The sequence below is a fragment of the Muntiacus reevesi genome, chromosome 1 (genome assembly GCF_963930625.1).
Source record: "Muntiacus reevesi chromosome 1, mMunRee1.1, whole genome shotgun sequence".
Classification (NCBI taxonomy): Eukaryota; Metazoa; Chordata; class Mammalia; order Artiodactyla; family Cervidae; genus Muntiacus; species Muntiacus reevesi.
This window is the reverse complement of record NC_089249.1, coordinates 177,309,064-177,332,203: the sequence shown is the minus strand read 5'-3', so window position 1 is coordinate 177,332,203 and position 23,140 is coordinate 177,309,064. Positions and strand designations below refer to the sequence as shown.

Sequence of the window (23,140 nt, the reverse complement as noted above, 5' to 3'; positions counted from 1 at the left end):
TAGTCAGGACACTGTCACCTGTCAGGTTGGATGGTGAACTTTGGGTGTCAGGCATCCACGCTGACTCCCTGGGGCTCCCAGTTGCTGTCTAAGGGGAGAACCCAGGACAGGGAGCACTGGGAGCCTCTGAAGCAGGAGCAGGTGCTCCCTGCTGCCTTGCTGGGTGGTGGCATCAGTGAACAGGAGGAGAGGGAGGAACAGCCCCGCTGCAGGATTGAGGGGAAGCGTGGTCTTCCTAGCTCCCCTAATCGACTGTGGGGATGCCCAGGTTGTCACCAAGGCTGAGTGTCCTAAGGCCCCCCTGCTAGGTGGCCCAGGGGAGGTAGCTGAACACTTACTTACATTAGGTTCAGCAATAACTTGAAGGAAGAGGCCTCAAAATCTATCTAGTCTATGTATTTTCACTGGAGGATGTTGAACTTGGGACATACAGACTGTTCAAGATTCTCTGTTCATGATGATGCCCACTGTGTTACCCAGAGATCCAGATTATGGCCTTGTTCCATCTTTGCACTGTTACTTTTCTGCTGGCAAAAGAGCTTTGTTCATTATTGCATCTCATACTTGCAATGCATGCTCCATGATGTGCTCCTATGAAGGGTTGAATGAAAGTTTGGATGAAAAAAATGAATCAGATGAATGAGGAATGAATTCCTCAAACCAAAGCCTGTACTTCTCCCAGGGCCCTCTTGTCCTGTCTCGGAACAACCAGTCTCTCCGGTCACCTCCAATCACATGGCTCTGTGTTTCTGCCCCAGTCTCCGCAGGGCATCCTTCACATCCTTGTTTCTCAGACTGTAGATGAGGGGGTTGAGCATCGGGATGACCAGCGTGTAGAAGACAGAGACCACCTTGCCCTACTCCATGGACTGCACAGCTCCCGGCTGGGCATACATGACAAAAAGGGTCCCATAAAAGAGGGACACGACTGTCATGTGGGAGCCACAGGTGGAGAAGAGCTTGTGTCTCCCTCCTCCTGAGCGTATCCTCAGGATGGTCACTGTGATGTAGCCATAGGAGATGAGGACCACGAGTGTGGTGCCCACGATGATGAGGCCACAGATGCCAAACATGACCAGCTCGTTGATGGTAGTGTCAGCACAGGCAAGCTTGAGCAATGGAGGGACATCACAGAGGAAGTGGTTGATGTGGTTGGAGCTGCAGAATGGGAGGCTGAATGTGAAGCTGGTCTGCAGGACGGAGTTGAGGCCGCCCCCGCAGTAGGAGCCCAGCACCAGGCGGGCGCAGACTGAGGGGCGCATGGAGATGGGGTAGCGCAGGGGGCTGCAGATGGCCACGAAGCGGTCATAGGCCATCACGGCCAGGAGGAATCCCTCAGTGGTGATGAGCAGGGAGAAGAAGAAGAACTGGGTGGCACATTCCCCTAAGGTGATGACCTTGGAGGAGGAAAGGAGGTCAGCAAGGGCCTTAGGGTAGATGACAGATGAGTAGCACAAGTCTAAGAAGGAGAGGTTCTTGAGGAAGAAGTACATTGGGGAGTGCAGACGGGCATCCAGGGTGATGACCACGATCATGGTGAGGTTCCCCAGGACGTCCACCAAGTACAGGGCCAGGAACAGAGCAAAGAGCAGGGCCTGGGTCTGCGGACCTCCCTCAAATCCCTCCAGCACAAACTCCTGCAGAAGCATCACTGAGAGGTTTCCATTTCTGTGGGGTGACATGACCCTGACCATGACATGGGGCAGAGAGCAGAGAGCAGGTGGGAGAGAGGGAGAGTGAGCAGATCAATGTCACATGATCGTCCTCCCTTGGAGATCAAGGACTTTGCACCATCTCACTGCCCACTGACCAAGAGACCACCTGCTGCCCAGTTCTGCTCCCAGATGAGCACAGACTGACCTGAAAAGGGAACATTTCCTTTGATTCATTAATGCACAGATATGCAAGTTCACTTTCTCTCTGGGTGACTCTGAGCGGCTGTTATGGGGTGTGTAGTGGCTGCCAGGAGCTTTGCAGACTGAAAACCTAAAGTGTGAGGAGTGTTGCAATCTCCTCTGTCTCTTCTTAGTAAATGCTTTCCATCCCCATAGGGATGTTCCTGAGCCATGTAATTTCCACTCCTCACTCAAGTATCTAATCCTGCACTTTCCTGTCTTATTAATTCATTCACAAATTTTATAAATATTTATTGAACACCTCACACCAGCCTGGTGGTGTGTTGTTGATGATTGTATCTCCAGGCCAGAGCAAGAACTAGCATCAACCAGGAAATTTTCTATCAGTCTGTCCTGCAGACCCTGAGCCCCGTGTAACATCAATGTGTGAACCTGGACCACAGCTTCATTCTGTCTGCTGAGCACTGTGCATCCTTGAGGATCTCAGGAGGCCTCAAACCAATGTCCTGATGTTGAAAAATATGAGGAGGGAACACCAGACCACTTGGTGCTATGTCTATCTTTCCTGCATACCCTGAGATCTCTCTTGGCATCTTTGTCTCTAGGATAGAACCATGATGGCAAACATCAACAGAGCTGTTTGCATCCTTGAGGATGTAAAGGTTTTTTTTTCTTGCAATGTACAGATAATGGACAATTAATGGGGAGGGGACAGCCAAGCTTTATGGCCTTAGAAGCAGCAGAACAGGGGCTGTGGCACATTTGGGATGTGGTGATGTCCTCCTCCTGTCCTTACTTCTATGCCCCTGGCTCCTCTGGACATCTCATATAGTCATTGCTTGAAGCAATGGGAGCCTCCAACATGGTCACATCTTCTCAGTGTCTGGATCCTCCTGTTGGGTGCTGCTTCCTGTCCCTGTCACAGCCCAGACAGACCTCCCTTGTCTGCCCTGAGCAGGGCTGACCACCACACTCCCATGGGACATGGGGACCCGCTGTGTGATGGCTAGAGGAATGGTTGGGAGGGAGGAGTGGGGAGCGAGCTCCTGCGCACTGGGGGTGTGCAATCGGAGGCTGGTGGTCAGTGGTGCCTGTGGGAGAGTGATGACCCCCATGTTCCCTCAGCTTGAAGTTCTCTTGGAAGATGGTCTATGAGAGTCCATGCTTTGCAACAAAAAGTGTGCAGGTGCAAGCGTTAGTGGTCCGGCTGTCCTCTCCTGGGAGACTTAAGTCTAATCCTCTCATGACAGCAGAGGGGGGCAGTCTATCTTAGATGCGCAGGCAGGGTCCACTCAAATTTGAAGTTGGATATGGACACTGATGGTGGACAAGTGCTGCCCTACATGTGTTGGCCACCAAGCCCTATGCACCGAGCCCTGTCCTGCACACACACACACACACACACACACACACAGTCTGTCCACCCAGGTCCTCACCTCATAGTAATCTCAAAGTGACCAGAGTGACCACCTTCACCCACTATCCCCGGGTTTGGTGACCTTGATGTTATATCCCTGGGGGTTCCCAGCTTTACTTATTTGGCTGTTTCCTGAGACAATTCATTCACCTCAGGGGCCTCGAGTCATCACAACGGTGACCCCTAGCGTGCCTGGGGACCACATCAAGAGTACTTGGCTTTTTCACCTGGGAAACTAAGCTCCAAAACTGGTTTTGAAAAACTGAATAAACACATTCTTCTGGCTTATTGAAATGACCAAGTGGGGCTACTGCAGCAGCTTCAGTAAACCTGCCTCTGAGTTGAGTCTGACAATCACCTTCCAGGGCGAAGCAGAGAAACCCAGCGCTCCTTTTGAGGATCTATTGAATATTTGTGGTGACTGTGTCCTGAATCCTTTACTTGCAAACTCTCATCACTCAAGCATGATCTGAGCTCCTGCAGCTCCAGCATTGCCTGATGCTTGTCAGGTTCAGGATCTCAGGCCATTGACTTAAAATCCACCTTTGTACGAGGACCCCTGATTATTTCTACTCTGATAAAGTTCAGACCCGCTGCCCTAACTGACCCGCCCAGAGCAGTTGGGGAGGAGGGGACCTGTTGTCCAGGATCCAGGCTCCCAGGACTCACCTGTCAGTGATGCTGACCACGCCCTGCTGAGTGATGACCACAGTGCTCCTGTGATGTCAGAAGGGCCATGGCTCATCCAGGACCCTGTGCTCCCGGGGAGGACAGGACTCCTGACCCAGGTCTGTGCTGGTGATAATGACGTGGCACTGAGCTCCCCGTCCCTCGTCCACCTCTGGCCTCCTGTGCAGGGAAGTGAGTGAGGAGGGGACAGCAGAGGGCAGCAGGCTCTGGCTCCAGGAACTCCTGGGTCTTGATGGAAGCACAGCAGGGGATGGACTCAGTCACCTGACTCTCCACATTATCTGTCATGTGGGCAACATGTAGGTTCCTGCACCCGAGGGTCACTCTGCTGGGAAGATGCTCTCTGTTTGCAGGTCTGGGACTTGAGGCCCCGAATGGCCAATTAGGTGAGACCTGGGCTTCTGAGTGCCCTGGGACCCATAACCCCCTGGGTCCCAGGAGCTGCAGTCCTGTAACCAATCGTCCTTTGATGTGTCTCAGTCCAGTACAGGCGAGGCACACAGCCGGAAGTCCATTAGGGATCCGTGCATGTGGGTGGGGCACACAGTAGAGAAATGCAGATGACTTATACGGATTCTATGACTGTCCTCGGAAAGATCTCCCTGGGTGGCAGGTGGGACCTCCTGGTCCACATCCCTCTCCTCTCTCCTCTGCTCCATCCTCATCTGTTGCTTCGAGGAAAAGTGACAGGTGGGGAGTCTGTGCCCAGGGCAACAGCACAGCCCTTTCTATGACACCTATTACCATTATGACCCTTTTTCATGCAAAAATTGTCCTGGTTTTGGCTATTTGGATTCTCTTCAAGGCAGCCCCACTCTCACTGAATATAGCTTAAATACAATAAATCCATTAAAACAAAATATTATAATCCCAGTTGGAAAGCCAAAACCAAAGTATAAAGATGATATATGTTTAATGTTTAATTTAATATAGAAAATTTGAAATGGAAATGCTGGAGAAAATTGTATCATATACATTCTAAGATAAACAAGGCTCATGTGCCTGAATAATTGTTAGACAAACTAGATTTCTGCGGAAAAGCTTATTTGTAAAGGGACATGTCATAATGAAAATGTTTTATCCACCTGGATGATAGGAAAATATAAATTTGTGTACAACTAATAAAGACTTAACTATATGAAGTAAAAACTGACAGAATTAAAAAGAAATAGAATGGCAACCCACTCCAGTGTTCTTGCCCACTCCAGTATTCCATGGCAAAGGAGCCTGGTTTGCACATCCCATGGGTCTGCAAAGAGTCAGACATAACTGAGTGATTAGCACACACACATATCCAAATTATAGGTAATATTTTACCATGTCTCTCTCAGTAATAATGCAAGAGAAAAACTGTAGTCATGTAACAGTTGATTCTACATATCAACCAAATTGATTGTACTTGACAGACAGGACAATACATTCAGCAACTGCAGAGCAAATTACCTTGAGCACACAGTACAGAATTCTAGTAGACCCCATGGTGTCCCCCTCACCCCCAGTAATTGTCTACTGAAAAATGCCAACTGTGTCCTTACTTGGAAATAAGACCTTTCCAAATGAATCAGTTAGGATGAGGTCACGATGGGTTGATCAGGTGGGCCCTAAATCCACTGACAGGTGTTCTTCTGAGAAGAGGAGATGGAACAGAGGAACAAGACACAAGGAAGAAGGACAAGAGAAAGCTGGGCAGAGGTTGGAGTGATGCATCAACAGGGGCAGGGGAAGGAGTGCCAAGGGTGCCAGAGGCTCCAGAAGCCAGGAAAAGTCACGGAAGAATGTCTGTCTCAAGCTTCCAAGGGCAGCAGGCCCTGGAGACAGTTTGATTTTGGACATCTATCCTCTAGACCTGCAAGAGAGTAAACTCCTGTTGTGAAAGTCACCGACCGTGCGTTAGTTCTGGCAGCCCTGGTCGCAGACTCAGGAGAGCGGTGAGGCAGTCTGCTTTCACCGGGCAAGGTAGCAATACACCTTCACTCTCCTATCTCAGGGCTATGTCGCCTCTCCAGCTCTGTGTCAGAACGTACTCTGCACAGATCTCGACCCCCTTTTCCAATTCTTCCATGTTCTAGTTCACTTATTTCAATTGCTTTAAACATGATCACATGTCACAATTTACTTGTAGAATCTTCTTTAGAGAGATGTTTAGATTACTTCCTTTCTATTTGATTTTTTCAGTAATGTGTATTATGCAATGGACATTTTTGTCCTCCCTAAAATCTGTATCTTGAAGTGTGTTCCTGAGCAGAAAGGCACATTTTTTTTTCTCAACCTCATTAAATTTTACATTAATTTTATATAATGGAGGCTCCTTTCCTTCCACCTTTCTTCACTTGTGTCATCCAATTACCGTAATCAACTCTAAAGCTAAAAGCCTTCCCTTTAAGCTGTTCTGCCTCCAAGGGACTAAAGGAGTCTATGAGGTATTATAGTGATTACAGTATTGGCTAAAGATCAGCAGAGAGATGTTATTCATGCCAATCCTTCTTTTCTGTTCTAATTTCTTCACCAAACCTCTGTTGATCTGGATTGTTACATTCATAGCTTCGAAGAGAACAGGAGTGTGAATTGTTCTTGCTGTAAATCATTCTGTCCTTTCACTTTTCTTGGTGAGAAACTGTATCATGTAAAGTTGGTTTTTATTTATGCATTTATCTAGGAAATACTTGAAATGACTGTACCAGTGAAGCTCTATTTAGAATGAATAGCATTGACTTATAGAGTTTTGATAATGGTTAACTTTGGGGGACAAAACTTGGCAGTGAACAAAAATGACAGTGGCATTTAGGTTTTTAACACGAATGGTAGGGGATTCCATGAGTGGATATGCTGTGATGATTTTTTTCTGTAAATATATAATAAGAATACAAATACTATTTCTCTTATTCATACCAGAAAGTTGAATACTGTGGTGGGGGTCTGTGGCATCAACTTTAGTGACAAAGTCACCATGCATTTGGGGTGATGGAGCAGGAGCCCAAGAGATCTTCGGCCCCAAATGGAACCAAGAGTTTACCTCCGACCCCTGACCTCTCTCCCCTGTGAGAGGCACTATTTGTCAGATCTGAGTCACTCAAGCCAAGGTTGTTCCTACTGATATCACACTCACAAGGGGAACGCTTGTCCACGTATTATTATTGTTGTGTTGTCATTTAAAACTGGGTCACGGGGTCTTCCCTCATGAGCCACTGATTAAGATTTCACCTTGCAATGCAGGGGAGTATGAGTTTGATCTCTGGTCCAGGAACTATGATTCCACATGTCTCATGGCCAAACAAACAAACAAAAATAAATAAAACAGAAACAATATTGTAATAAGTTCAGTAAAGAGTCTACAAAAAACTGGATCATGAGTACTGACCATATTGGTTGGGGTGAAGTTTGAAAGAAAAAAGTTAAGGATTTAATTTCTCTTTGAAATAATCACCCATAAGGACACAATGAACATTTATCCATCAATAATCTTTTATATACCAGCCATTGCCTAAGGTATTTTATTTACACACATTACCTCTGATGAGCCTGGCCATATGAATTATATTTTAATTGCAGTATAGTCTATTGTAATACTAGGTTAGTTTCTGGTGTACTGCATAGTGATTTGACAGTTATATTCCCTTGTGGCTCAGATGGTAAAGGATCTGCCTGCAATGCGGGAGACCTGGGTTCGATCCTTGGGTTGGGAATATCCCCTGGAGGAGGGCATGGCTACCCACTCCAGTATCCTTGCCTGGAGAATCCCCATGGACAGAGGAGGCTGGCTGGCTACAGTCCATGGGGTCGCAGAGTTGGATGTGACTGAGTGACTAAGCACACAGCACGTACATTATGAAATAATCATTTCAATAAATCTAATAACCATCTGTTCCCATGTAAGGTTTTATATTAATAATATGATGACTAAGAATACATATTCTTTATGCTGTAAATTATATCCCGGATTTATTTATTTACTACAGACTTTATGCCTGGATACTCCCTTTATCTATTTAGCCCCTCAATGCCTTTCCTTCTGGCAACCACCCTGTGTTCTATGTATGTATCAGTCTGATTCCAATTTATTATGTTTTTTTGATTTCTTTGAAAAGACACAATTATGTGAGGTCATATCGTATTCCTTTTCCCTAAATGATTTCTTTCACAAAGGATAAAACCGTCTAAATCCATCCATTTGTCACAAACAGCAGGAAAGGATTTTGTAATTTTATCATTGATTAATACTCCAGTGTGTGTGTGTCTATTCAATTATATGTCACATATTTATTCATTCTTCTTTTGAAGGACACTTAGATTGCTTCCTTATGTTGTCTATTGTGTAGAATGATGTAGAAAAAAATTGGTGTGCATATATCATTTCAAAAGAGTGTCTTTGTTTTCTTCAGGGAAATATGCAGAAGTGGAATTGCTAGATCTCATAGACGTCCTATTTTCAGTTTTGGTAAGTGGAGGAGAGCACCGTACTGTTTCCCACAGTGGCCACAGCAAATTTCAACTCCAACAACGGTGCCTGATGGTTCCTTGTCTCCACATTCTTACCAATACTCACTATTCTTCACTTTTTTATGATAATCATTCAAATAGGCGTGAAGTGATATCTCAGTTTGCTGTTGATTTGCATTTCCCTGAGGATGAGTGATGCTGAGAGTCTTTTCAAGTGTGTGTTAGCCATTGTATTTCTCCTTTGATAAAGGTTTATTTAGGTACTCGGCCAGTTTTTAATTGGGTGGTTTGCTTTTTTGTTTTGGAATTTTTATTTTATTCAAGTATAGTTGATTTACAATGTTTGCTAATTTCAAGAGTACAACAAATAAATCAGTTATTTTCTTGTTGTTCAGTCACTACATCATATCTGACTCTTTCTACCCGACGAACTGTACCATGCTGGGTTTCCCTGTTCTCCTATATCTCAAGAAGTTTGCTCAAATTCATGGCCACTGAGTTGGTGATGCTATTTAACCATCTCATCTCCTGCTGCCCCCTTCTCCTTTAGTCTTCAATCTTCCCAGCATCAGGGTCTTTTCCAGTGAGTTGGCTCTTCACATCAGGTGGCCAAAGTATTGAACCTTCAGCTTCAGCATCAGTCCTTTCAATGAATATTCTGGGTTGATTTCTTCTGGGATTGACTGGTTTCATTTTCTTGCAGTTCAAGGGATTTTCAAGAGTCTTCTCCAGCACCACAATTTGAAAGCATCGATTCTTCAGCACTCAACCTTCTTTATGATCCAACTCTCTCATCCATACATGTCTACTGGAAAAGCCATACCTTGGACTATATGGACCATCATAGGCAAGGTGATGTCTCTGTTTTTTAATATGCTGTCTAGGTTTGTCATAGTTTTCCTTCTAAGGAGCAAGTGTCTTTGAATTTCATGGCTGCAGTCACTGTCCACAGTAATTTTGGAGCCCAAGAAAATAAAATCTGTTGCTGCTTCCACTTTTCCCTTTTCTGTTTGCCATGAAGTGATGGGACCAGATGCCATATTCTTAGCTTTTGAATGTTGAGCTTTAAGCCAGTTTTTTCACTCTCCTCTTTCACCCTCATCAAGATGTTCTCTACTTCCTCTTCACATTCTGCCATTAGGGTGGTATCATCTGCATATCTGAGGTTGTTGATCCCAGAAATCTTGATTCTAGCTTGTTCTTCAACCAGCCTTGCATTTTGCTTGATGTACTCCACATAGAAGTTAAATAGTGTGACAATATACAGCCTTGTACTCCTTCCCCAACTTTGAACCAGTCAGTTGTCTCATGTTCAGTTCTAACTGGTCCTTCTTAATTCACATGCAAGTTTCTCAGAGGGCAGGTAAGTTAATGTGGTAGTCCTATCTCTTTAAGAATTTCCCACAGTTTGTTGAGCTCATAGTCAAAGGCATTAACTTAGTCAATGTAGCAGAAATAGACGTTTTCTGGAATTGCCTTGCTTTCTTCAAGATCCAAAAAATGTTGCCAGTTTGATCACTGGTTCTTCTGCCTTTTCAAAATCCAGCTTGTATATCTGGAAGTTCTCAGTTCATGTATTGCTGAAGCCTAGTTTGAAGGAATTTGAACATAACCTTGCCAGCATGTGAAATGAGTAGTTGTAGGATCATTAAAACATTCTTTGATATTGCTTCTTGGGGATTGGAATCCCCAAGAACTTTTCAGTTTTCCAGTCCTGTGGCCACTGCTGAGTTTTTCAGATTTGCTGGCATATTGACTGCAGCACTTTAACTGCATCATCTTTCAGAATTTAAAATATCTCAGCTGGAATTCTATCACCTCCACTAGCACTGTTTGTATAAATGCTTCCTAAGACTCGCTTGACTTCACACTCCAAGATGTTCGGGTTTAGGTGAGTGACCACACCATCATGGTTATCTGGGACATTAAGATCTTTTTGTAGACTTCTTCTGCATACTCTTGTCACTTCTTCTTAATCTCCTCTGCTTCTGTTAGGTCCTTACCACTTTTTGTCTGTTATTGTGCCCATCCTTGCATGAAATGTTTGCTTGATATCTCAGTTTCTTGAAGAGATCTCTAGTCTTTCCCATTCTATTGTTTTCCTTGATTTCTTTGCATAGTTCATTTAAGAAGGCCTTCTTATCTCTCCTTGCTATTCTTGAGACTCTGCATTCAAGTGAGGTATATCTTTCCCTTTCTCCCTTTCCTTTTGCTTCTCTTCTTTGCTCAACTATTTGCAAAATGTTGTTCTTTTTTACATTCTTTTCTGATTTACTATCATGGGCCATTAAGTGGATTTTCCTGTGCTATCTAGTAGGTCCTTCTTGGTTATCTCTCTTATACATAGTAGTCTGTGTATGTTAATCCCAAACTCCTGATTGATCATTTCTCTGCCTTGCACATTTTCTGTTTGGTAATTATAAGTTTGTTTTGATATCTGTAAGCATATTTCTGTTTTGCAAATATGTTCAATGGAGTATTGCTCAGCCAGGAAAAAAATGAAATAATGCCATTTGCAGCAACATGGATGGGCCTAGAGATGATCACACCATGCCAAGAAAGCCAGACAGAGAAATGAGCATTGTATCACTCATATGTGGAATTCCCTTGCTTTTTCTATGATCCAATATATGTTGGCAGTTTGATCTCTGGTTCCTCTGCCTTTTCTAAATCCAGCCTGTATATCTGGAAGTTCTTGGCTCACATACTATTGAAGCCTATCTTGAAGTATTTTGAGCGTAATCTTGCTGACATGTGAAATGAATGCAACTGTGTGGCAATTTGAACGATGTTTGACATTCCTTTTCTTTGCAAATGGAATGAAAACTGACCTTTACCAGTTCTGTGACCACTGATGAGTTTTCCAAATTTGCTGGCATAGTGAGAGAAGCACTGTGACAGCGTCATCTTTTAGGATTTGCAATAGCTCAGCTGGAATTTCGTCACTTCCACTAGTTTTGTTTGTAGTATGCTTCCTAAGGCCCAGTTGACTTCACACTTCTGGTTCTAGGTGAGTGACCACACCATCGTGGTTATCTGGGTCATTAAGATCCTTTTTGTATAGTTCTTCTGTTTATTCTTGCCACCTCTTCTTAATCTCCTTTATTTCTGTTAGTTCCTTACTGTTTTTGCTGTTTATTGTGCCTATGTTTTCTTGAAATGTTCCCTTGGTATCTCCAATTTTCTTAAAGAGACCTGTAGTGATTACCATTCTATTTTTTCCCTCTGTTTCTTTGCATTGTTCATTAAGAAGGCTTTCTTATCTTTCCTTGCTATTCTCTGGACCTCTGCATTCAGCCGGGTATATCTTTCCCTTTCTTCTTTACCTTTTGCTTTTCTTCTTTTCTCAGCTATTTGTATGGCTTCCTCAGACAATCACTTTGCCTTCTTGCAATTCTTTTTCTTGAGGATAATTTTGGTCACCGCTTCCTGTACAATGTTGCAAACCTCTGTCCATGGTTCTACAGGCACTCAGCCTACCATATCTACTCCCTTGAATGTATTCCAGAAAAACAAGGGAAATCCCAAAAAAAGTCTACTTCTGCTTCATTGACTATGCTAAAGCCTTTGACTGTGTTGATCACAACAAACTGTGGAAAATTCTTAAAGTGAGGGGAATACCAGACCACTTCACCTGGCTCCTGGGAAATCTGTATGCCAGTGAAGAAGCAGCAGTTCAAACCAGATATGGAACAACAAACTGGTTCAAAATTGGGAAAGGAGTATGTCAAAGCTGTATATTGTCTTCCTTCTTATTTAACTGATATGCAGAGTGGTATCTAATGGTGGCTGGTGTCAAGTTCGTGGTATTCAAAGAAAATTTCACTCTGGGACCAAAGACAGGGTCTCAATCATTGAGAGCTTTGTGCAGCAGAGAATTTACTAAAGTGAAAGAATAGGAAAGCTTTTGACATAGACATCAGAAGGGGGGAGAAAGAGTACGCCCCCCTCACTGGTTTTAGCAGGGCAGTATATACTTTTCAGTTGGCTGCTAAGAAGATAAAAAGAATACTTCAAGACTGTACAAGGTGGTAAAAGTTTTACCAGAATCCTTCTCGCACAGAGTACATCCCAAGATAACATCGATCGGAGATTAGTCAAGGAGAATGGGTTCTGGGCAGAATGTCTCTGTGTGAGATATATTGTTGCTGTGTAAGCAATGGATATGAGAAAACAGGTTCCCAGGCAAGATTTGTTACAATTATAATCATTAACATACAGACAAAGAAAACCATACCCATGATTAAGATATATTACGGCTGTACATTCATTAGCTCCATATCTAAAGAAAAGCCAGTTCTCTGGGGCAAGATACATTGTTGCACAAGCCTTAATGAAAAGCATAAGCAAGATATACTGTTGCCTGTGCAGCCTACATGATTAATGCAGAAGAATGTGAACAAAAATGTTCACCTCCACCTTAAAGGGGCCTTGGACTCCCTATCAACCTGCCTAAATCTTAACTCTCTCAAGAGTACATCATGCGATATGCCATGCTGGATGACTCATAAGCTGGAATCAAGACTGCTGGGAGAAATATCAACAACCTCAGATATGCAGATGACACCACCCTAATGGCAGAAAGTGAAGGTGAACTAAGGAGCCTCTTGATGAAGGTGAAAGGAGATTGTAAAAACTGGCTTAAAGGTCAACATTCAAAAAACTAAGATCTTGGCATCCGGATCTCATCACTTCACGGCACATAGTTGGGGCAACAATAGAAACAGTGATAGACTTTATTTTGTTGGACTCCAAAATCACAGTGGATGGTGACTGCAGCCATGAAATTCAGAGCAAAGCTATGACAAACTAAGACAACATATTCAAAAGCAGAAATATAACTTTGCCAACAAAGGTCCATCTCGTTGAATCTATGATTTTTCCATTAGTCATGTATGGATGTGAGAGTTGGATCATAAAGAAGGTTGAGTGCCAAAGAATTGATGTTTTCGAACTGTGGTGTTGGAGAAGACTCTTGAGAGTTCCTTGGACTGCAAGGAGATCAAACTAGTCAATCCTAAAGGAAATCAAACTTGAATATTCATTGAAAGGACTGATGCTATGGCTTAAGCTCCAATACTTCTGCTACCTGATATGAAGAGCTGACTGATTGGAAAAGACCCTGATGCTGGAAAATACTGAGGGCGGGAGGAGACGGGCGACCAAGGATGAGATGGTTGGATGGCGTTTGTCGACTCAATAGACATGAGTGTGAATAAACTCTGGGAGATGGTGAAGGATAGGGAAGCCTGGAGTGCTGCAGTCCATGAGGTTGCAAAGAGTGAGACTCAACTGAGCAATGGAATGATGGCAACAACAATTAAAAACTCAATGAAACTCAATGAAAAATCTTTAAGCTATGAAAATATATTTCTCTAAATATGAATGCATATTTCTCTAAACATGTTATACACATTGACAACTAACATGAAAATATGCTCAACAGCACTAATCATTATTGAAATGAAAATAAACAACAATATGATAATACTTTGGAACTATCAGCATGGATATACAAAAGAAATAAAAGTATGTTTGCATGTTGTATGTATGTAAGTATATATGTTGACTAGCAGAAATTGGAACATTCTTGCACTGTTGGTGGGAATGTATAAAGTACTATGGAAAATTCTTTGCAGTTTCCTCCAAAATTAAAAAAAAATTACTATATGATCCAATAATCACGTATTTGAGTGTATATCCTGCCTCAATTTAATAGCAGTAACTATAAGAGATATTTGCACACCTACATACATAGCAGCATTCTTCATCATAGGCAGAAGGTAGAAGGAACACAAGTGTTCATTGGCAAATAAAATGGTAAACAAAATGTTGTAGTGTATATATGAGGGAATATTATTTAGCTTTTTAAAAGATTAAAATACTGATATTTACTGCAACATGGATGAAACTTGAAGACATTTTGTTAAGTGAGGTAACCAGACACACAAAAAGACAAATATTGTATGCTTATGTGAGGTATCTAAAGTAGTCACATTCATAGAGACAAAAATAAAGTGTTGGCTGCCAGTGGTTGAGGCAGGGGAAATAAGGAGTTGCTGCTGAGGGGTATGCAGTTCAATTTTGCAAGATGAAAAAAGTTCTGGAGATTTGTTACACCAGAAGGTGTATATGCTGAGCACTGCTGAACTGTACACTTAAAAGCAAGTACAACAAAAATGTTGTTTTTTAAACACAATTAGAAACTTATAATCTTAAGAAAAGTTAGCATAGAAACAGAATTTAAAGTACACTATGGTCTTGAAATCCAAGATGTTTATTCCTCACTAACTCGATAATGTAGCTAGAATTATTTAAGTTACATTTTGGAGTTCAGTGACTAATTAACACTGAACTCAGGTTATAATCAGCCAACAGATATGGACTGAGAACCTATTAAGTGGCAGAAGATTGCAAAGCATGTACAGAATTAACAAACCAAATAAAACACTTACATTGTACAGAGATCTTCACTACAATCTGAAATGTAGGAAACATGGATGAAACGATAATCTGTAGTGTTTTAAAAAATTATTTTTTCTAGATTACTGGAGAAAATTTATTTCATATAATATCCGATAAGCTTTCCTGATTTATTGCAAAGTCAGAATTAATGTTCTTTTTACAAAAAATCATTGATTCCTTACTGTGTATACAATTAGATTTTATATAATAGTGATAATTGTACAGTTATTGAAGAAAAAAGAGATTGTTCTTTTCTCCATTTCAAATAAGATGGTATAGGTACAAGAATATCTTTTTGAAACCCCATGGAATAATACAGGATAAATGAGAGGGAGAGAGAGAAGGAGGAGGAGGAGAGGGCATTGGAGGGGGAGGAGGGGCAGAGGAGGGGGAGGAGGGAGAGTGGAGGGGGAGGGAGTGGGGAAGGAGGATGAGGAGGAGGACACGGGGAAATTGGGTGGGAGATAGAGTGATATTATAGTATCAGAGGATGAGAAGCATGATATCATGGAGAGATAATTTGGGGAACTCCTCAACAAAAAATATATCATATCAGATGAATACAGTAATATACTGCAGAGACAGAAATAATTTTGGAGAGCTCAAAGTGAAGACAAATGGGGCCAAGAATCCAGCAGATACCTTGGAGTGTGCTGGAAATAAGTGATGGTGAGCAGCAATTTGATGCTTGGGTGTTGATCCCTCCCCACGGTTCTCCTGAGCAAGGAGGTGGAGAACTATGATCAGAGACCACTCCCAAGTTCACTGGTCAAGTTCCATGTAGTGACCATGGGAGTGGATGACGCTACTGAAGGAAGACACCATGAGGAGACCACTGGGCTCTGAGTCCAGGCTGTGTGTTGGGTCCAGAGAGCACGAGGATGGATCTCTGAGTGGGCAGGTCAAGATTGAGGGACCAGGCTCCTGGGGAGCATGGGACAGGGATAGGAAGTTATGCTCCCTGCCAAGAAAGAGCACCATCTCTTACCAACCCCTAATTTCCTCTGCAGCCACCAGGACTGTTACCTGTACTAATAGATGTCTGCGCTGACAAAGCACCAATTGTCAGGGTCATAAGTAGTCAGGACAGTGTCAGCTACCAGGCCGTGTGGTAAAGGGTCAGCTGAGCTTTGAGAATCAGACACCCACGTTGACTCCCTGGGGTTCCCAGCCGCTGTCTGAGGGGGGAAACCCAGGACAGGGCGCACTGAGAGCCTCTGAAGCAGGACACAGGTGCTCCCTGCAGCCTTGTTGGTGTGGTAGTATCGTGAACAGGAGGGGAAGGTGGAAGAACAACCACACTGCAGAATTAAGGGGGACATGGTCTTCCTAACTCCTCCCATCTGGCAGTAGTAATCTCAGGCTATCACCAAGGAAGATGCAAGGCTCATGTGCTAAAGCCCCCCTCCTAGGTGGTCCAGGGGAGCATTCTGAGCACACATTTGTGTTAGATTCAGGAAAGAAGTGAAGGAAATGGCCAGAGACTTTGTCTAGTTATGTACCTTCACTGGTAGAGTTGAACTTGGGACACATACTATGCCTCAAAGATTCCCTGTTCATCACTCTACCTACAAAGGTCAAGAATAGAGTCTTGCCCCATTGATGATATTAATTTTCTGATGCGAAAGAAACTGTCTCATTCACATTGTATCTCACACTTGAAATGCTTGGACGATGGTATGTGAACTGTTGAATGAAATGTTGGATGAAAGAATGAATTGAGGGAATAAGGAAAAAATTCCTTCAACCAAACCTAGTACCTCCCATTAAGCCATCTTGTCCTGACCTCAAAACACGTTGTCCTTTCTGGCCACACTCCTTCACGTGGCTGTGTGTCTCTGCCCCAGCCTCTGCAGGGCATCCTTCACCTCCTTGTTTCTCAGACTGTAGATGAGCGGGTTGAGCATCGGGATGATGAGGGTGTAGAAGACAGAGACCACCTTGCCCTGTTCCATGGACTCCACAGCTCCTGGCTGGGCATACATGACAAAAACTGTCCCATAATAGATGGACACCGCTGTCATGTGGGAGCCACAGGTGGAGAAGAGCTTGTGTCTCCCTCCTCTTGAGCGCATCCTCAGGATGGTCCCTGTGATGTAGCCGTAGGAGATGAGGATCGCAAGTATGGTGCCCACAATTATAAGGCCACAAAGGCCAAACATGACCAGCTCGTTGATGGTAGTGTCAGCACAGGCAAGCCTAAATAAGGGAAGCACATCACAGAAGAAGTGGTCGATGTGGTTGGAGCTGCAGAACGGGAGGCTGAATGTGAGGATCGTCTGCAGGATGGAGTTGAAGAAACCCCCACAGTAGGTGCCCAGCACCAGGCAGGCGCAGACCGAGGGGCGCATGGAGATGGGGTAGCGCAGGGGGCTGCAGATGGCCACGAAGCGGTCATAGGCCATCACGGCCAGGAGGAATGCCTCAGTGGTGCCCACCATAGAGAAGAAGAAGAACTGGGTGGCACATCCCCCTAAGGTGATGACCTTGGAGGAGGACAGGAAGTTGGCCAGGGCCTTGGGGTAGACGACAGATGAGTAACACAAGTCCACAAATGAGAGATTCTTGAGGAAGAAGTACATTGGGGAGTGCAGACGGGCATCCAGGGTGATGAGCATGATCATGGTGAGGTTCCCCAGGACGTCCACCATGTACAGGGCCAGGAACAGAGCAAAGAGCAGGGCCTGGGTCTGCGGACCTCCCTCAAATCCCTCCAGCACGAACTCTTGCAGAGGCATCTCTGAGAGGTTTCCATTTCTGTGGGCTGACATTTCCTTGAACTGGGCGACAGGGGCAGAGAGTCAAGAGCAGGAGAGAGACAATGAGATGGAACAGTTCAGTGTCACCCAGTGATCCTCCCATGGATCACACAGACCCTTCCATGCCTCACTGCCCATGAACCAATACACTATCCACTGCCCACTCCTCCTTTCAGATGTGCTCACACTGACCTGAAATTGCAAACATTTCTGCTGACTTGCACCTTGATAATCATGCACAGAGCCCTCCCTCTCTGGGAGATTCTGAGCTGTTGCCACGGGATTGTTCCAGGGTTCCTACAGAGCTGAGTGTCCATGGTGTGAGAATGGCTTGCATCTCCTGGTCATTTATGAAGGACATGCTTTCCCTCCCCATGGGGACACTTCTGAGTCGTGCCATTTCTACGCTTTGTTTGAGTATCTAATACTGCACGTTCTGCCCCTTATTTTAGCTCTACTTTAACTTCAGAAATTGTTAAGCACTTTTTGCCATCCTGACTCAACCCAGTGATCGTCCTATCTCTAGGCCAGGCCAGGACCAGAGCAGGGACCAGTCCTCACCAGGCTAAAGTGGGTGATTTGTCTGTCACCCTTGTAGATGCTGAGAGATATCTCAGCTTCACTGTCTCTGAGATTTAACTATCATGGCAACCATCAGCAGACCTCTCTGCATCTCTGAGAATCTCAGGGTTCTTTCCTGCTCTGCCCTGATGTTGAATAATTCGTGGAGAGGGGATGGCCCAGCTCCATGGGCTGAGAACCTGCCAGACAGGGACTGTGACACATTCAGGATGTGCCATGTCCTTCCCCTGTCCTTACTTCCATGCCCCTGGCACCTTGGCACACCCCGTGGGGTGATTGCTTGGAGCAATGGGAGCCACCAATATGATCACATCAGCTCAATGTCTGGGTCCTCCTGCCGGGTGCTGCTTCCTGTCCGTCACAGCCCAGACCTCGCTTGTCTGCCACATACTCTCATGAAATGTGGGGACCAGTTGTGCGATGGCCAGAGGAACTAACAGGATATGATGCAACCTAAGAGGAGGAGTGGGAAGGATGGATCATTAGCACAGAGCCACAGTGCCTCCCAGGGTGGGGAGGAGGATTAGCGAGAGGGTGAAAGCTGATTTTATAGAGTTTCATGTTTTCTAGAGGTCAGATCTGTAGCTGTCTGACTTTTAAAGGGTGAGTTCCCCAGGAGTGGGGGTGTGCAGACAGAGGCTGGAGGTCAGCGGTGCCTGTGGAGGAGTGATGACGCCCCACGTTCCCTCTGAGACTGAAGTTCTCTTAGAAGATTGTCTATGAGAGCCAGGACTCACTCTCTCAATAGAGGATGCGGATGAAAGAATAGACTGTCGTATTTGCAATATTTAGGCTTTCCTTTCTGGAATATTTGACCCCAACTCTCACATGACAGCAGAGGTGGACAGTTTGACCTTGGATGCCCAAGATCCTCTCAAATATGTGTTTGAGGCTGGTGCCAAGTGTGGTGGCCACTACCCACCTTGGCCACCGACCCCTGTGCAAATAGCCTTGTACTCTCAATGACACCAAGGAACCGCCCCCTCCCCCTCTTCAGCTCTGCCTTCCTTGCAGTGAAGTGAGAGTGAGGAGGGGATGCGGTGGACCCCGAGATGTCAGTGATAGCCTGTCCAGGCCCTCTGGTTCTGGCTACCAGGAGCTCCCATGACTTGGTTCAACCAGGGTGGGCCATGTTGAACTCACCTGTCCCTCTCTCTGTCCCCTCAGCCACCATTCGTGGCACCTGCATGCTGGGATCTTCTGCTGGGGAGGGTCTCTCCACCTGGCACAGCTGGGATTCGAGGCCTCACATGGCCAATTAGCTGCTGCCTGAGCTCCGAGCACGCTGGGACTCCCAACTCCCTGGGTCCCTGGAAGAGGTAGTCCTGTGGGTAAACTTCCTTTGATACATCTCAGCCCAAAGCAAGAGGGGTAAGGAAGCATGAAATTCCTCCGGGAGCGCTGGGGTCCACCCGATGAGAAGCAAATCAGAGGGACCCGGTAGCCATCCTTGGAAAGACTTCCCTAGGGCTGCAGGTGTGACCTCCTGGCCCACAGCTCTTCCTCCTCCTCTGCTCCATCCTGGCGTGTTGGTGTGATGAAGAGTGCTGTGCAGGACTCTGTGTCTGCGGGAGCAGCACAGCTCGCTCTAAGTCATAATATGGCCCTTCCCTCAGGGCAGGTCGAGTAAAAGTATCTGTTAAAACAAAATATTTTAATCCTGGACAGAAATCCCAAACCAAAGCATAAATGTGATTTATATTTACTATTAAAACATAGGGGCCAACCTTGTTGCACAGTGGTAAAGAATCCACTTGCCAATGCCGGAGACACAGAAGATGCGGGTTCTATCCCTGGATTGGGAAGATCCCCTGGAGAAAGAAATGGCCACCCACTCCAGTATTCTTGCTGGAAGTTTCCATGAACAGAGAAGTCTGGCAGGCTACAGCCTATCTGTGACAAAGAGTCAGACATTACTGAGCGACTGAACATACACACATTAAAATATAGAAAGTATGCAAGTGAAAAACTGGAGAAACTTGTATCATGAATATCCTAAGAATACCAAGGCTTTTGTGGCTCAATAATCATCAAAGTACAAAATAGACCTCAGGAGAAAATTTTGCTCATAAAGGGACATTTCATAATTCAAGTGTTCAATCAAACTGGGTAATGTGAAAGATTTAAATATGTATACAGCTAATAAAGATTTAAAGTATGTAATGTAAAAACTGACAGAAATGAAAAGAAAGGCAAATCTCCAAAGCATGGTTAATATTATATCATGCTTCTCTCAGTAACTGATAAAACAAGCAGTTTTATCAGTTATATTGTGGTTATGTTATATGTTAGAATTGGTTCAAAGTATCAATCACATCGACCTCCCTGGCATCAGTTCAGTTCAGTTACTCAGTCGTGTCTGACTCTTTGCGACCCCATGGATTGCAGCATACCAGGCTTCCTTGTACATCACCAACTACCGGAAAATTGCCCAAACTCATAACCATGTGCCGATGATGTCATCCAACAATCTCATCCTCTGTTGATCCCTTCTTCTCCTGCCTTCAATCTGTCCCAACATCAGGGTCTTCTCAAATGAGTCAGTTCTTTGCATCAGGTGGCCAAGGTATTGGCGTTTCAGCTTCAGCATCATTTATTCCAATGAATACTCGGGACTGATTTCCTTTAGGATTAACTAATTTGATCTCCTTATGGTCCAAGGGACTCTCAAGAGTCTTTTCCAACACCACAGTTCAAAGACATTAATTCTTTGGCACTCAGCTTCCTTTATAGTCCAACTCTCACAACCATATACGACTACTAGAAAAACTGTAGATTTGATTAGACAGAACTTTGTTGACAAAGTCAAGTCTTTGGTTTTTAATATGCTGTCTAGGTTGGTCATAGCTTTTCTTCCAAGGAGCAAGCATCTTTGAATTTCATGGCTGCATTCACCATCTGCAGTGATTTTGGAGCTCCGCAAAAATAAAGTCTCTCACTGTTTCCACTGTTTCCCCATCTGTTTGCCATGAAGTGATGGGACCAGATGCCATGATCTTAGTTTTCTGGATGTTGAGTTTTAAGCCAACTTTTTCACTCTCCTTTTTAACTTTCATCAAGAGGCTCTTTAGTTCTTCACTTTCTGCCATTAGTGTGATGTAATCAGCATATCTGAGGTTATTCATATTTCTCCTAGCAATCTTGATTCCAGCTTGTGCTTCATCAGCCTGGCATTTTTCATGATTTACTCTGCATAGAAGTTAAATAACGAGGAGACAATATACAGCCTTGTTGTACTCCTGTCCCGATTTGAAAGCAGTCTGTTTTTCCATGTCTGGTTCTAACTGTTGCTTCTTGATCCTTATCCAGATTTCTCAGGAGGCAGGTAAGGTGTTTTGGTATTCCCATCTCTTGAAGAATTTCCCACAGTTTGTGGTGATCCACAAACTGTCACAGTCAAAGGTTTTGATGTAGTCAATGAAGCAGAGGTAGATGTTTTTCTGAAATTTTGAGCAATGCTTTGCTGGCGTGTGAGAGGAGTACAATTTTGCAGTAGTTTGAATATTCTTTGGCATTGCCTTTCTTTGGGGTTGGAATGAAAACTGACCTTTTCCAGTCCTGTGGCCACTGCTGAGTTTCCAGAATTTGCTGGCATATTGAGTGCAGCACTTCAACAGCATCATTTTTAGGATTTGAACTAGCTCAACTGGTGTTCCGTCACTTCCACTAGCTTTGTCCATAGTGATGCTTCTTAAGGTCCTCTTGACTTTACATTCCAGGATGTCTGGCTCTAGGTGAGTGATCACACCATAGTGGTTATCTGGGTCATGAAGATCTTTTTTGCATAGTTCTTCTGTGTATTCTTGTCACAGTCAGCTCCCAGTCTTGCTTTTGCTGACTGTATAGAGCTTCTCCATCTTTGGCTGCAAAGAATATTATCAATCTGATTTCGGTATTGACCATCTGGTGATGCCCATGTGTAGAGTCATCTCTTGTGCTGTTGGAAGAGGATGCATGCTATGACCAGTGTGTTTTCTTGGCAAAACTCTGTTAGCCTTTGCCCTGCTTCGTTTTGGACTCCAAGGTCAAACTTGCCTGCTATTCCAGGTATTTCTTGACTTCATACTTTTGCATTCCTGTCCCCTATGATGAAAAGGACATCTTTTTTGGGTATTAGTTCTAGAAGGTCTTGTAGGTCTTCACAGAAACGTTCCAACTTCAGCTTCTTTGGCACTAGTGGTTGAGGCATAGACTTGGATTACTGTGATATTGAATGGTTTGCCTTGGGAATGAACAGAGATCATTCTGTCGTTTTTAAGATTGCATCCCATTATTGCATTTTGGGCTCTTTTGTTGACTATGAGGGCCACTCTACTTCTTCTAAGGGATTTTTTTCCCCACAGTAGTAGATAAAATGGTCATCTGAATTAAATTCACCCATTACAGTCCATTTTAGTTCACTGATTCCTAAAATGTCAAAGTTCACTCTTGCCATCTCGTTTGACCATTTCCAATTTGCCTTGATTCATGGACCTAACATCCCAGGTTCCTGTGCAGTATTGCTCTTTAGAGCTTTGGATCTTACTTCCATCACCAGTCACATTCACACCTGGGTGTTATTTTCACTTTGGCTCCATCTCTTCATTTTTCTGGAGTCATTTCTCCACTCTTTTCCAGTAGCATATTGGGCACCTACCGACCTGGGGAGTTCATCTTTCAATGTCCTATCTTTTCACCTTTTCATACTGTTTATGGAGTTCTCAAGGCAAGAATACTGAAGTGTTTTGCCATTCCCTTCTCCAGTGGACCACGTTTTGCCATGACCCGTCTGTCTTGGGTCACCCTACATGGAATGGCTCATAGTTTCCTTGAGTTACACAAGGCTGTGGTCCATGTGATCAGTTTGGTTAGTTTTCTGTAATTGTGGTTTGCCTTCTGTCTGCCCTCTGATGGATAAAGATAAGAGGCTTATGAAAGCTTCTTGATGGGAGAAA

General features: G+C 44.2%; 1 protein-coding gene and 1 pseudogene across 1 annotated transcript; both read right to left on the bottom strand.

Annotated features, from left to right (window-relative positions):
* Positions 1–731: 731 nt before the first annotated feature.
* Positions 732–1,682, bottom strand: LOC136165070 (olfactory receptor 9S13-like; annotated as a pseudogene).
* Positions 1,683–16,685: 15,003 nt separating this feature from the next.
* LOC136165061 (olfactory receptor 9S13-like) lies at positions 16,686–17,636 on the bottom strand. The gene has a single exon (XM_065930960.1). The coding sequence runs from the start codon at positions 17,634–17,636 to the stop codon at positions 16,686–16,688; it is 951 nt and encodes a 316-aa protein (XP_065787032.1).
* Between the last annotated feature and the right edge of the window lie 5,504 nt (positions 17,637–23,140).